The following is a 14,465-nucleotide window of genomic DNA, read 5'->3' as shown; positions in this document are numbered from 1 at the left end:
GCTCCGAGGAAATTGTGTCACATATTATTTATTGTACGATACAACTGATGAGCAGTCGATATTTAGATTGTCCTACCATCTAGTGGTAAGGATTAAAGTACCTAATAAATTATTAAAAAACAAATTTTATGATGTGCTGTCACCTAGTGGTAGCAACTATAAACGTATAGTATATGTTAAATACACACAAACGGATTATAGTTTATAAGTTAAATCGTAATATATAATACAGCTTTTAAATATAACAGAAGTCATTAGAAAAAAAAAACACTTTCTTATTTCCCCACACCAGTCTGTAACACTTAAGTCTTGTTATCTTCAAGATACTTACAACATAAGCCAGCATAGTCACTCCCGCACGAAGTGTTGGGTGGGCAGTTACTACAACTGATACCTTTCTCGTACATCTGTCCATTTAAAATGTTACCTCTGGAAAATAAGAGACGTGCAGGTTATAATATGATAATCGATTATTACTTATTTGATCTGAACTCATCAGGTTTCTATGTAAGTATTGATTCATTATTTCTGTGTTCTATATAATTAGCAATTCATGTTTTTTCGTGTTCTAACGTAAAACCCGAAACCTTTTAAAAGTCAATTCTGGTTAATATTTTTTAAAGACTTATAACTAGTGCATAGACTATTAGTGAACATGTGATGTGATGATATGACCAGTACTTCGTAAAGGATGAAAAACAAACATTTAAAAATATTAAGTCAAATTATGAATGACTTTGAATGATTATGAACAAATTACTGCCAAACATTTGTAATTATCAGGACCAAAGTTGGTAGACGGACATAAGGTGGTTATATATAGCGTATGTCTACCATGAAACGCTAGGGAGAGGGGTACATCCATGTTTGTTGTTTGTCTAACAGTGAAATTTCAAACTAGAGTACGTGTTACTGCTTCCCTTCAGTAACCCAAGTACGGACTTAGCGACACCATACTAGAACACACGAGCTCAGGTGCTACAGGTGGGTGTCCTACCAGTTATGTGTTTTGACGTGCTTAAAACCTCACCCCACTCACTGTGAGATAGTCATAGAGATAACTGAAGATATAGAGGATATTGAGCAATACACTTAAGAGTTGTAGGAACGTGATAAGTATACTGGGAGATGTGAGCCCCACAGCTATAGAGTTGTAGGAATGTGATAAGTATACTAAGAGATTTGAACCCCACAGCTATAGAGTTGTAGGAATGTGATAAGTATACTGGGAGATTTGAACCCCACAGCTATAGAGTTGTAGGAATGTGATAAGTATACTAAGAGATTTGAACCCCACAGCTATAGAGTTGTAGGAATGTGATAAGTATACTAAAAGATTTGAACCCCACAGCTATAGAGCTGTAGAAACGTGATAAGTATACTGGGAGATTTGAACCCCACAGCTATAGAGTTGTAGGAACATGATAAGTATACTGGGGTATTTGAGCCCCACAGCTATAGAGTTGTAGGAACATGATAAGTATACTGGGGTATTTGAGCCCCACAGCTATAGAGGTGTGGGAATGTAAAAATTATACTGGCAGATTTGAGCCCCACAACTATAGAGTTGTAGGAACGTGATAAATATATTGGGGTATTTGAGCCCCACAGCTATAGAGTTGTAGGAACGTGATAAGTATACTGGGAGATTTGAACCCCACAGCTATAGAATTGTGGGAGTGTGATACGTATACTGGGGTATTTGAGCCCAACAGCTGGCCCGGCATGGCCAAGAGTGTTAAGGGGTGCGACTCGTAATCTGAGGGTCGCGGGTTCGCGTCCCGGTCGCGCCAATCATGCTCGCCCTTTCAGCCGTGGGGGCGTTATACCGTTACGGTCAATTTTACTATTCGTTGGTAAAAGAGTAGCCCAAGAGTTGGCGGTGGGTGGTGATGACTAGCTGCCTTCCCTCTAGTCTTACACTCCTAAATTAGGGATGGCTAGCACAGCTAGCCCTCGAGTAGTTTTGTGCGAAATTCTAAAACAAACAAACAAACAAACCCAACCAACAGCTATAGTATTCGTATACGTGATAAGTATGCTGGGAGATTTGAGCCTCACAGCTATAGAGTTGTGGGAATGTGATAAATATACTGGGGTATCTGAGCCCCACAGCTATAGAGTTGTGGGAATGTGATACGTATACTGGGGTATTTGAACCCTGCAGCTATAGAGTTGTAGGAACATGATAAGTATACTGGGAGATTTGAGCCCCACACCTATAGAGCTGTAGGAACGTGACAAGTATACTGGGAGATTTGAGCCCCACAGCTATAGAGTTGTGGGAATGTGATAAGTATACTGGGGTATTTGAGCCCCACAGCTATAGAGTTGTAGGAATATGATAAGTATACTGGGGTATTTGAGCCCCACAGCTATAGAGTTGTGGGAACGTGATGCATATACTGGGGTATTTGAGCCCCACAGCTATAGAGTTGTGGGAACGTGATACATATACTGGGGTATTTGAGCCCCACAGCTATAGAGTTGTGGGAACGTGACAAGTATACTGGGAGATTTGAGCCTCACAGCTATAGAGTTGTGGGAATGTGATAAATATACTGGGGTATCTGAGCCCCACAGCTATAGAGTTGTAGGAACGTGACAAGTATACTGGGAGATTTGAGCCTCACAGCTATAGAGTTGTGGGAATGTGATAAGTATACTGGGGTATTTGAGCCCCACAGCTATAGAGTTGTAGGAATATGATAAGTATACTGGGGTATTTGAGCCCCACAGCTATAGAGTTGTGGGAACGTGATACATATACTGGGGTATTTGAGCCCCACAGCTATAGAGTTGTGGGAATGTGATAAGTATACTGGGGTATTTGAGCCCCACAGCTATAGAGTTGTGGGAATGTGATAAATATACTGGGGTATCTGAGCCCCACAGCTATAGAGTTGTGGGAATGTGATACGTATACTGGGGTATTTGAACCCTGCAGCTATAGAGTTGTAGGAACATGATACATATACTGGGAGATTTGAGCCCCACACCTATAGAGTTGTAGGAACGTGACAAGTATACTGGGGTATTTGAGCCCCACAGCTATAGAGTTGTGGGAATGTGATAAATATACTGGGGTATCTGAGCCCCACAGCTATAGAGTTGTGGGAATGTGATAAATATACTGGGGTATCTGAGCCCCACAGCTATAGAGTTGTGGGAATGTGATACGTATACTGGGGTATTTGAACCCTGCAGCTATAGAGTTGTAGGAACATGATACATATACTGGGAGATTTGAGCCCCACACCTATAGAGCTGTAGGAACGTGACAAGTATACTGGGGTATTTGAGCCCCACAGCTATAGAGTTGTGGGAATGTGATAAATATACTGGGGTATCTGAGCCCCACAGCTATAGAGTTGTGGGAATGTGATAAATATACTGGGGTATCTGAGCCCCACAGCTATAGAGTTGTGGGAATGTGATACGTATACTGGGGTATTTGAACCCTGCAGCTATAGAGTTGTAGGAACATGATACATACTGGGAGATTTGAGCCCCACACCTATAGAGCTGTAGGAACGTGACAAGTATACTGGGAGATTTGAGCCCCACAGCTATAGAGTTGTGGGAATGTGATACGTATACTGGGGTATTTGAACCCTGCAGCTATAGAGTTGTAGGAACATGATAAGTATACTGGGAGATTTGAGCCCCACACCTATAGAGCTGTAGGAACGTGACAAGTATACTGGGAGATTTGAGCCCCACAGCTATAGAGTTGTGGGAATGTGATAAGTATACTGGGGTATTTGCCCCACAGCTATAGAGTTGTAGGAATATGATAAGTATACTGGGGTATTTGAGCCCCACAGCTATAGAGTTGTGGGAACGTGATACATATACTGGGGTATTTGAGCCCCACAGCTATAGAGTTGTGGGAACGTGACAAGTATACTGGGAGATTTGAGCCTCACAGCTATAGAGTTGTGGGAATGTGATAAATATACTGGGGTATCTGAGCCCCACAGCTATAGAGTTGTAGGAACGTGACAAGTATACTGGGAGATTTGAGCCTCACAGCTATAGAGTTGTGGGAATGTGATAAATATACTGGGGTATCTGAGCCCCACAGCTATAGAGTTGTGGGAATGTGATACGTATACTGTGGTATTTGAACCCTGCAGCTATAGAGTTGTAGAAACGTGATAAGATTTCTGGGGCATTTTAGCCCTGCAGCTTTAAGGTGTTGTTTCTTTATGGAAGTTGAACAAACATTTGTTGCAACATTCATGAATGAGATATGACAAAATCGTGATGTTTATCCTATGAAAGAAACAGGTACGTTATCCGTTAACTGCTAAATAAAACACAGGCAAACAATATAATATAATAAGATACACATCCGAGATGTAGAGCAGACATGGAAAGCAGGATATAGTGTAGATATATGTAAAATAGAATATTACAGCAGTGCGATATATATAGAAGGTTGAGGGTAGATATCTGGAAATTAGAACGTTAAAACATTATGATAGAGGTCCAGGGTCCAACTGACGATTAAAACGGCATGCGAAAAAAATTTTAAATAATAAATTAACAATAAGAAGGAACGTGTCAGCTACGAAACAACTTTGTTCGAAAACAGCAAAACATGTCTTTCTGACAACCAAATTTCTTTTAAAGTATATCTGTATTGAAAATAAAATGTCCGTAGGCTGTTGATTTAGTGTGCTTCTAACAAAGGTAGAAAGTTGGTTTCTGTCAGGCCAGAGCCACATTAGAAAATGTGATAGGTTCTCCGAAGGAGGAATTGAACCATAGATTTTAGCGCTCTAAGATCTTAGTGCTACCTTTGACCCTCCAGGGAAGTGTCTTGAAATAAAGATATCCTGTTGTAAGCATATTAGCCATGAGATTTGAAACTCAGGTTAGATTTTGAAGACAAGTATGAAATACGTAATTTTAATCTGAGACTGAAAGTAATATTTCAACATAAATTTGTGTTGAAAATCTTTGAAAAAGTAAAACGTAGTTAGTTTTATAAGGACTGGGTGTTAAGTGAACTCTAAAATAACGTATACAACTTACATTTTGGATGTAATGCCGATTAATGCGGTATAAAGTTTTAGACCAAAGATAAAATCAAAGCACATGTATACATAATTATATGTTTGATAACGTTACCGTTCAACTTCGCCTCTAATGTAAAGGTATGAATGTTTATAAAATATATTTATATTTTCACCGCCACAATATTCGTTCTCAGAACTGAATAATTTAGCACTGTCGTTTCTGTTCTATACGAGTGTTAACTGTTGAATAATACTTACACGAGTGTTTGCTGTTGAACAATACTTACACGAGTGTTTACTGTTGAACAATACTTACACGAGTGTTTACTGTTGAATAATACTTACACGAGTGTTTACTGTTGAACAATACTTACACGAGTGTTTACTGTTGAATAATACTTACACGAGTGTTTACGGTTGAACAATACTTACACGAGTGTTTACGGTTGAACAATACTTACACGAGTGTTTGTTGTTGAACAATACTTACACGAGTGTTTGCTGTTGAACAATACTTACACGAGTGTTTACTGTTGAATAATACTTACGCTGGACCGTAGTTGCATGTGTACAACTGTTGCCATTTAAAAGGACCTTTGTTGACAGCGAAACAGGTGAAGCCACATCCTAAACGCCATGTTGAAGCCCAAGCTATCTGAATAACACACAAGTAAAATAGCGCTAATTATGGTTATAAACATATCAAAATACTCTAACCACCAACTTTGTGCGGTTATTTTTTTTAATATGTAATATTACACAGAGTTTGTTGATACAGTTGTGTTATAACTTAACATTTGCTAACAATATATAATAAGTAAATGCTGTTTTTACCATATGTCTCAGGTTCGTCATGTCAAATTTTCCATACGTTTAAAAACTAAACTAATGCATTCTACACTGTGTAGACAACTGGCGTGTTCTACACAATGTAGGTAACTGTTCTGTTGTATACGGTGTAGGTAACAGGTGTATTTTACATAGTGTGTATAACTAGTGTCTTCTATACTGTGGAGATAACCGGTTTGTTCTATACTCTGTAGATAATTGATGTGTGCTACCAATCGCTGAGTACACGTGAGGTATATAACTAGTGTGTCCCTACGCTGTGTATTTAATTGGTGTTTTCTATACCTTGCACGTAAGTGCTGTGTTCTCTATTATAGTGCTCTGAATGTCAGAGAAATTCAACCAAACTCCGGTAAACGGTGAGAGTAAGTATGACTATTTTAAGGAGTTATTAAAACTCTCTTAAAGTCATAGAACATTGCAGAGTACTCTCTTCAAGAGGTACCTGCTCGTGGTACAGTTGGATACAGAACAGCCTGTAACTAAACCTCCTAACGTGAAGGAGAAAACTGAAAACTCACATGGTAAATTCACCACCAGTACGTGTCCAAAGGCAGGAGGAATAAACCCTAAACGAGGGATGGTAATCCTTTAAACTGTGATGAGGACTTACCGAATTCACTGGCTATTCGGGTACCCATTGCGAATTGCAGTCCTACCCTATATTAGCATTTTATAAGGACCTGGCCGACCCTATATCAGAGGAGGTCATTTTGAAAATATGGAACGTTGTTTAATAGATAAAATCTGTGGTTTGGCATCCTTGGGGTGCCAGGGTGATGGGCTAAACTCGAGCTACTTGGCACCATCCTGGTATGGTAACTTACAAGTGATTACCAGGCGACGAGGAAAAGGATAGTCTAACATCAAGAATAGAAGCATTGACAGATACCTATTCCGACACCAGTTCACATAAAGGATAGTCTAACATCAGGAATAGAAGCATTGACAGATACCTATTGCGACACCAGTTCACATAAAAGATAGTCTAACATCAGGAATAGAAGCATTGACAGATACCTATTCCGACACCAGTTCACATAAAGGATAGTTTACCATCAGGAATAGAAGCATTGACAGATACCTGTTGCGATACCAGGTTACATAAAGGATAGTCTAACATCAGGAATAGAAGCATTGACAGATACCTATTGCGATACCAGTTCACATAAAGGATAGTCTAACATCAGGAATAGAAGCACTGACAGATACCTATTCCGATACCAGTTCACATAAAGGATAGTCTAGCATCAGGAATAGAAACATTGACAGACACCTATTCCGACACCAGTTCACATAAAGGATAGTCTACCATCAGGAATAAAAGCATTGACAAATACCTATTGCGATACCAGTTCACATAAAGGATAGTCTACCATCATGAATAGAAGCATTGACAGATACCTATTGCGATACCAGTTCACATAAAGGATAGTCTAACATCAGGAATAGAAGCATTGACAGATACCTATTCCGACACCAGTTCACATAAAGGATAGTCTACCATCAGGAATAAAAGCATTGACAAATACCTATTCCGACACCAGTTCACATAAAGGATAGTCTACCATCAGGAATAAAAGCATTGACAAATACCTATTGCGATACCAGTTCACATAAAGGATAGTCTAACATCAGGAATAGAAGCATTGACAGATACCTATTGCGATACCAGTTCACATAAAGGAAAGTCTAACATCAGGAATAGAAGCATTGACAGATACCTATTCCGACACCAGTTCACATAAAGGATAGTCTACCATCATGAATAGAAGCATTGACAGATACCTATTGCGATACCAGTTAACATAAAGGATAGTCTAACATCAGGAATAGAAGCATTGACAGATACCTATTCCGATACCAGTTCACATAAAGGATAGTCTAACATCAGGAATAGAAGCATTGACAGATACCTATTCAGACACCAGTTCACATACCCAAAGCGAAACCGGTTCAACTGATCTTTCTACCACTGGAGAAAGATACCACGTCGTAACACTCAGGTGGACGGCTCAAGTTATATAATCTCGTTTAGCGAGAAAAATTACAACCCTATCACTACGGTGGATGGCAATTATGAATCAAGAAAACGAACAAACATCAGTATAGGATGGGTAGACACAACAGCGTTTGTTGACACACCCGTAGAAAAAAATGGCATTTAACCTGTGTCCACACGAGGTTACGGCTCTTTCCAAGTTTGCAGCCAACCTGGCAAACAAACACAACTCGTTGGGACAAGCATCAACATAAGACATCGGCATCCTACTATCAAAAATGCCGGACAAATACTATTTCAAGGAGTCAGGGCGCAACCAGAGCGCCCACGCCATGTAGTGTGATTAGAGGAAGAAATATGAACCCTCCGAGGTGTGTAAGTAGTATACTCTGGCCGTAAGAATATCACTGTTCTCAGTGCAGGACATCTACCTGGAAAATCTCATAAGTAAGTCTCGGATAAGCGCCATGACCTTAATAAGGTACAACCACCTGTCCAGGTTAATTGTAATAACACCATAAGTCGTGAAGACCCTGTTGATATTGTACAGTTTGAGAAACTAAATTGGGAAAAGATATTTCTCCCTGAACAAAATTCTGAATCCTGTTTGTACTTAAGTCAACCGGGAGATCAGAAGGGTCTCGATGAAGCAACATGGCGGGAGGTTGAAATTGTGACTAAACAATGGGTTGACGAGCTTTACCATTGAGAAGCGTTTTGGAGCAATGGAAAAACTTCGAAGCAGACGATTAAAACCTCAAACCTGCCAGAAGACCATACAAGAGACGTCTTCACCGGGTGGAACGTTTTAAAATGTTCCAGAAATGTTCGATTTCGGACGTAAACGCCTAGCTGAGGACATACTGGATGACCAGGATGCTGTCCGATGTAACCTCGGTAAAAATCAGGTGAACGACAACTACCATCAGGTCTGTAGTGTTCCTGATGATGACTTTAATGGTGTGTGGATGCCCACTAACACCCAGGGCAAATAACACCAATATTCTGTAACCGATAACACCAGATGAAGAGAGGGCGGCACTTAAAGGTATGAAGAAAGGAGCTGCAGGTCCCAATAACATCACTACTCCGTTCCTACTCAAACGTTAAGTATGGTGTAGATGTTTCCTTGACAAATGTGTTCAGTTTCTGGCAATTTACAGGTCGCATTCCAGAATGCATGAAAGTCAATAGGTCGGTGCTCATTCTGAAAGGAAAAAGTAATCTACACGATGTCAAATACTGGAGGCCTATCACAATTTCATTCATTGTGCTTCGGCTATATTCCAGGATTATGGCACAACTCCTAGAGCAGGCAATGCAGATAAATCACAAACAGCGGGGATTTATGCCTCAGGCTCGATGTAGGGATAATATATTTCTGTTTCAGTCTATCACGAAGAAGACCAAACGACATGGTCCTCTGGTTATGGCTTTCTTAAACCTGTGCAAAGCTTTTGATACGGCTGGCCACAAACACCTATTAGTCAGGCTTGTCAGATGTAAGGTTCATTCGCACTTCATTCAAATTGTGGAGAATATGTATGATTGAAGTACAACAACCTTTCGAGCCAGTATTCAGAATTCCAATCCAATCAGCCTACTCAAAGGTGTGAAACAAGGGGACCCCAATGTCTCCAATACTGTTTAGTATCACCTTGGACACTCTTCTGCGGAAGCTAGGAGAGCAAGGCCGATGAATACTGCTTGGCAAGAAACTGGAACCGGTCTCAACCTTAGCATGTGCCGATGATATGGCAGTACTGGCTAAAGACCATGCCATCCTCCGGGCGACGTTAAATACAGTGGATGATTACTGTTCGGGTAACCGTTAATGACTGCCTTTCATGGTCATTCAACGGAGAAACACTCCCAATGATCGAACCCGAACAATCATACCGATATCTTAGAGTAAATGTTTGTCCATGGACAAGGGTTTGCAATGAACCTGTAAAACCAACCCTTGAGAAGTGGACAAACAGTATATCCAACACTCCCCTCAAACCACATAAGAGGGTCAAAATGTTATGTAAATTTCCTGTGCCCAAGATTCTATACCAACTTGAACTGGGCAAAATAAATTCGAAGATGCTAAAAAAACTAGACAGTTTAATAAGAAAAACTGTGAAAAACTGGTGCCCCCTACCGGCCTGCTTTGTTTTGTTTGTTTGTTTGTTTTGGAATTTCGCACAAAGCTACTCAAGGGCTATCTGTGCTAGCCGTCCCTAATTTAGCAGTGTAAAACTAGAGGGAAGGCAGCTAGTCATCACCACCCACCGCCAACTCTTGGGCTACTCTTTTACCAACGAATAGTGGGATTGACCGCACATTATAACGCCCCCACGGCTGGGAGGGCGAGCATGTTTGGCGCGGTGCGGGCGCGAACCCACGACCCTCAGATTACGAGTCGCACGCCTTACGCGCTAGGCCATGCCAGGCCTAACGGCCTGCAAGGCTGACGGTTTGCTTTACTCACGTCACTTATTCCAACCTTAAAGATAATTTGAGACCCATTTACTCATTTAGTAACATCTTGCGTGGCAGAAAAAGATGGTTTGTTGAGGGTATTGCCATGAAAGCCAAACTTCCGATCCCTAAGCCTAAGCAGAGATCCGGAAAATATTATTCTAATTGGAAAGTTATGGAAAGGAAAAATTTGGAAAGGCTAGCCATGCAAGGGCATGGTGTAGAACTTTTCAAATGTTCAAGATCTGCCCACCACTGGTTACCTAAACCAGTTGGTATGAAAACCCACCAACAAGTATAGTGTCTGGCTCTAAGGGCAAATGTGTACCTTACAAAGGAAGCCCTCAGCAGAGGCAATGCCACTAAGAACAGGGAATCTGCCAAATGTCGGGGCTGCCACAAGAGAGACCCTATGTTATTTTAACGGTCAATGTCCTAAACTGAAGTCGATGAGAATACGTCGTCATCATTTGGTGAAAGAGGCTTCTTATGAAGGGTGGAATGTTCTTCAATAATCCACTTTTGAGAAAGAAAGCGGAGAACGTCAGTGACCTGGTCTCTTCTTCCACCGTGATAACAAATCGTTGACGTGACGATTTACTAAGAACTTATGTATGACTCGTTAAAAGACGCATACGAGTCAAAGGTCTCCAAGTGTGAAAATCTAGCATTTTAAATAAAAGATCTAACAGGTGCATCTTCAGTTGTATTTCACGGTCTCCCAATTGGTGCCCGTGGCGCCTGGTTGCCTGAGAACACGGAAGTCCTAGCAGACACAGACATCAAGTCCAACTAATTCGAGGAATTTTTATGCAGGCGAACAATCCTATTCACGCTGGACGTCCTATGGAAAGCGAATAACGAAGGACATCTCGACTCCATGGGAAGACTCCTCGTACCACGTCTCCATTCATGTTAAACAACATCCGGCATCTGTCGGTATCGTCGACTCTGATGTAAAATCGGGTAATTTGAAACATCGATAGCCAAATGCCTCATGATCTAATTAGTGACGCGCATAAATGAATTAATGAGATTCCCACTGTCCTTATCTACTATCTAGCGAAACCACAGACAAGTGAACGAGCTTGTTGTGTGTACACTATTTTAATAACTGATTGGTTACATGTTGTGTAGATAATTGTAGCATTCGAACCCTACACTATCTGTGTAGTGTTGTAGATATCCTACGACCTGATAACGATTAATGTTATTTATTGGCAATCTTATCTGATAAAAATTTTAACACACTGAGTTTGCATGAATGGTTTGGTTACGTCTTAACTGATTCAACTCATTAGCGATTAAGACATTATTTTCCTGAGTAAGGTGTTCAAGTTACTTGTTGAGATCATTGTTAACTCAACAGTACTAATTACACATATATTGATGTATTACATGCTCTGTAAATAGTTGTTGTATTCTACCCTAGGTTTGTATCAGATGTGCTATATGCTATTTAGGTGACTGATGTGTTCTGCATCGGACACATAAGTATTGCATTATAAATGTAACGTCCTATTATATAATTACTGTATCATTCTATATTGTACGTCTAACTGATGTATTCCATGTACAAAACTGGTGTGTTGTTCTACATTGTGTATGTAACTGATGTATTCTATGTAAATAACTGCTGTGTTGTTCTATATTGTGTTTGTAACTTATGTATTTTGTGTACATAATTCGTGTGTTGTTCTATACAGTATATGTAACTGATGTATTCTATGTACATAACTGGTGTGTTGTTCTATAATGTATATGTAACTGATGCATTCTATGTACATAACTGGTGTGTTGTTCTATACAGTATATGTAACTGATGTATTCTATGTACATAACTGGTGTGTTGGTCTATATTGTATATGTAACTGATGCATTCTATGTATACAACTGGTGTGTTGTTCTATATTAGTTTTTAACTGATGTATTCTATGTACATAACTGGTGTGTTGTTCTATACAGTATATGTAACTGATGTATTCTATGTACATAACTGGTGTGTTGGTCTATATTGTATATGTAACTGATGCATTCTATGTATACAACTGGTGTGTTGTTCTATATTAGTTTTTAACTGATGTATTCTATGTACATAACTAGTGTGTTGTTCTATACAGAACATGTAGCTGATGTATTCTATGTACATAACTGTTGTGTTGTTCAATACAGTACATGTAGCTGATGTATTCTATGTACATAACTGGTGTGTTGGTCTATATTGTATATGTAACTGATGCATTCTATGTATACAATTGGTGTGTTGTTCTATATTAGTTTTTAACTGATGTATTCTATGTACATAACTAGTGTGTTGTTCTATACAGAACATGTAGCTGATGTATTCTATGTACATAACTGTTGTGTTGTTCAATACAGTACATGTAGCTGATATATTCTATGTACATAACTGGTGTGTTGGTCTATATTGTATATGTAACTGATGCATTCTATGTATACAATTGGTGTGTTGTTCTATATTAGTTTTTAACTGATGTATTCTATGTATATAACTAGTGTGTTGTTCTATACAGAACATGTAGCTGATGTATTCTATGTACATAACTGGAGTGTTGTTCAATACAGTACATGTAGCTGATGTATTCTATGTACATAACTGGTGTGTTGTTCGATACAATACATGTAGCTGATGTATTCTATGTACATAACTACTGTGTTGTTCAATACAGTACATGTAGCTGATGTATCCTATGTACATAACTACTGTGTTGTTCAATACAGTACATGTAGCTGATGTATTCTATGTACTAACTACTGTGTTGTTCAATACAGTACATGTAGCTGATGTATTCTATGTACATAACTACTGTGTTGTTCTATACAGAACATGTAGCTGATGTATTCTATGTACATAACTGGTGTGTTGTTCGATACAGTACATGTAGCTGATGTATTCTATGTACATAACTGGTGTGTTGTTCAATACAGTACATGTAGCTGATGTATTCTATGTACATAACTGGTGTGTTGTTCAATACAGTACATGTAGCTGATGTATTCTATGTACATAACTGGTGTGTTGTTCAATACAGTACATGTAGCTGATGTATTCTATGTACATAACTGGTGTGTTGTTCGATACAGTACATGTAGCTGATGTATTCTATGTACATAACTGGTGTGTTGGTCTATATTGTATATGTAACTGATGCATTCTATGTATACAACTGGTGTGTTGTTCTATATTAGTTTTTAACTGATGTATTCTATGTACATAACTAGTGTGTTGTTCTATACAGAACATGTAGCTGATGTATTCTATGTACATAACTGGTGTGTTGTTCGATACAGTACATGTAGGTGATGTATTCTATGTACATAACTGGTGTGTTGTTCAATACAGTACATGTAGCTGATGTATTCCATGTACATAACTGGTGTGTTGTTCTATACAGTACATGTAGCTGATGTATTCTATGTACATAACTGGTGTGTTGTTCTATAATGTATATGTAACTGATGCATTCTATGTATACATAATTCGTGTGTTGTTCTATACAGTATATGTAACTGATGTATTCTGTGTACATAACTGGTTTGTTGTTCTATATTCTGTATGTAACTGATGTTTTCTATGTACATAATTGGTCTATTGTGTATGTAACATTCTTCACTGTATAAATAAGTGATGTGCTGTAACAACACATTCTTCACTGTATAAATAAGTGATGTGCTGTAACAACACATTCTTCACTGTATAAATAAGTGATGTGCTGTAACAACAAATTCTTCACTGTATAAATAAGTGATGTGCTGTAACAACACTTTATTCCCTGTATAAATAAGTGATGTGCTGTAACAACACATTCTTCACTGTATAAATAAGTGATGTGCTGTAACAACACTTTCTTCACTGTATAAATAAGTGATGTGCTGTAACAACACTTTCTTCACCGTATAAATAAGTGATGTGGTGTAACAACACATTCTTCACTGTATAAATAAATGATGTGCTGTAACAGCACTTTCTTCACCGTATAAATAAGTGATGTGCTGTAACAATACTTTCTTCACTGTATAAATAAGTGATGTGCTGTAACAACACTTTATTCCCTGTATAAATAAGTGATGTGCTGTAACAACACTTTCTTCACCGTATA

The 14,465-nt window shown here is 38.9% G+C and overlaps 1 protein-coding gene across 3 annotated transcripts in view; it reads right to left on the bottom strand.

Annotated features, from left to right (window-relative positions):
* Window positions 1-14,465, bottom strand: part of LOC143230059 (venom allergen 5-like) — a 43,305-nt gene that overhangs the window by 11,100 nt on the left and 17,740 nt on the right. For all 3 annotated transcript variants that reach the window (XR_013016204.1, XM_076463056.1, XM_076463057.1), the window contains exons 5-6: window positions 5,576-5,682; window positions 332-429 (exon numbers count right to left, since the gene is read on the bottom strand). Coding sequence is in view for 2 of the 3 variants with exons in the window: in XM_076463056.1 (XP_076319171.1) it covers window positions 332-429; window positions 5,576-5,682 (205 nt within the window). In the remaining variant the exon portion in view is untranslated. The remainder of the gene's footprint in view (window positions 1-331; window positions 430-5,575; window positions 5,683-14,465) is intronic.

This window comes from Tachypleus tridentatus, chromosome 10, assembly GCF_004210375.1.
Source record: "Tachypleus tridentatus isolate NWPU-2018 chromosome 10, ASM421037v1, whole genome shotgun sequence".
NCBI lineage: Eukaryota > Metazoa > Arthropoda > Merostomata > Xiphosura > Limulidae > Tachypleus > Tachypleus tridentatus.
The sequence above is the reverse complement of the archived record's forward strand: the minus strand, read 5'-3'. Positions and strand labels throughout refer to the sequence as shown.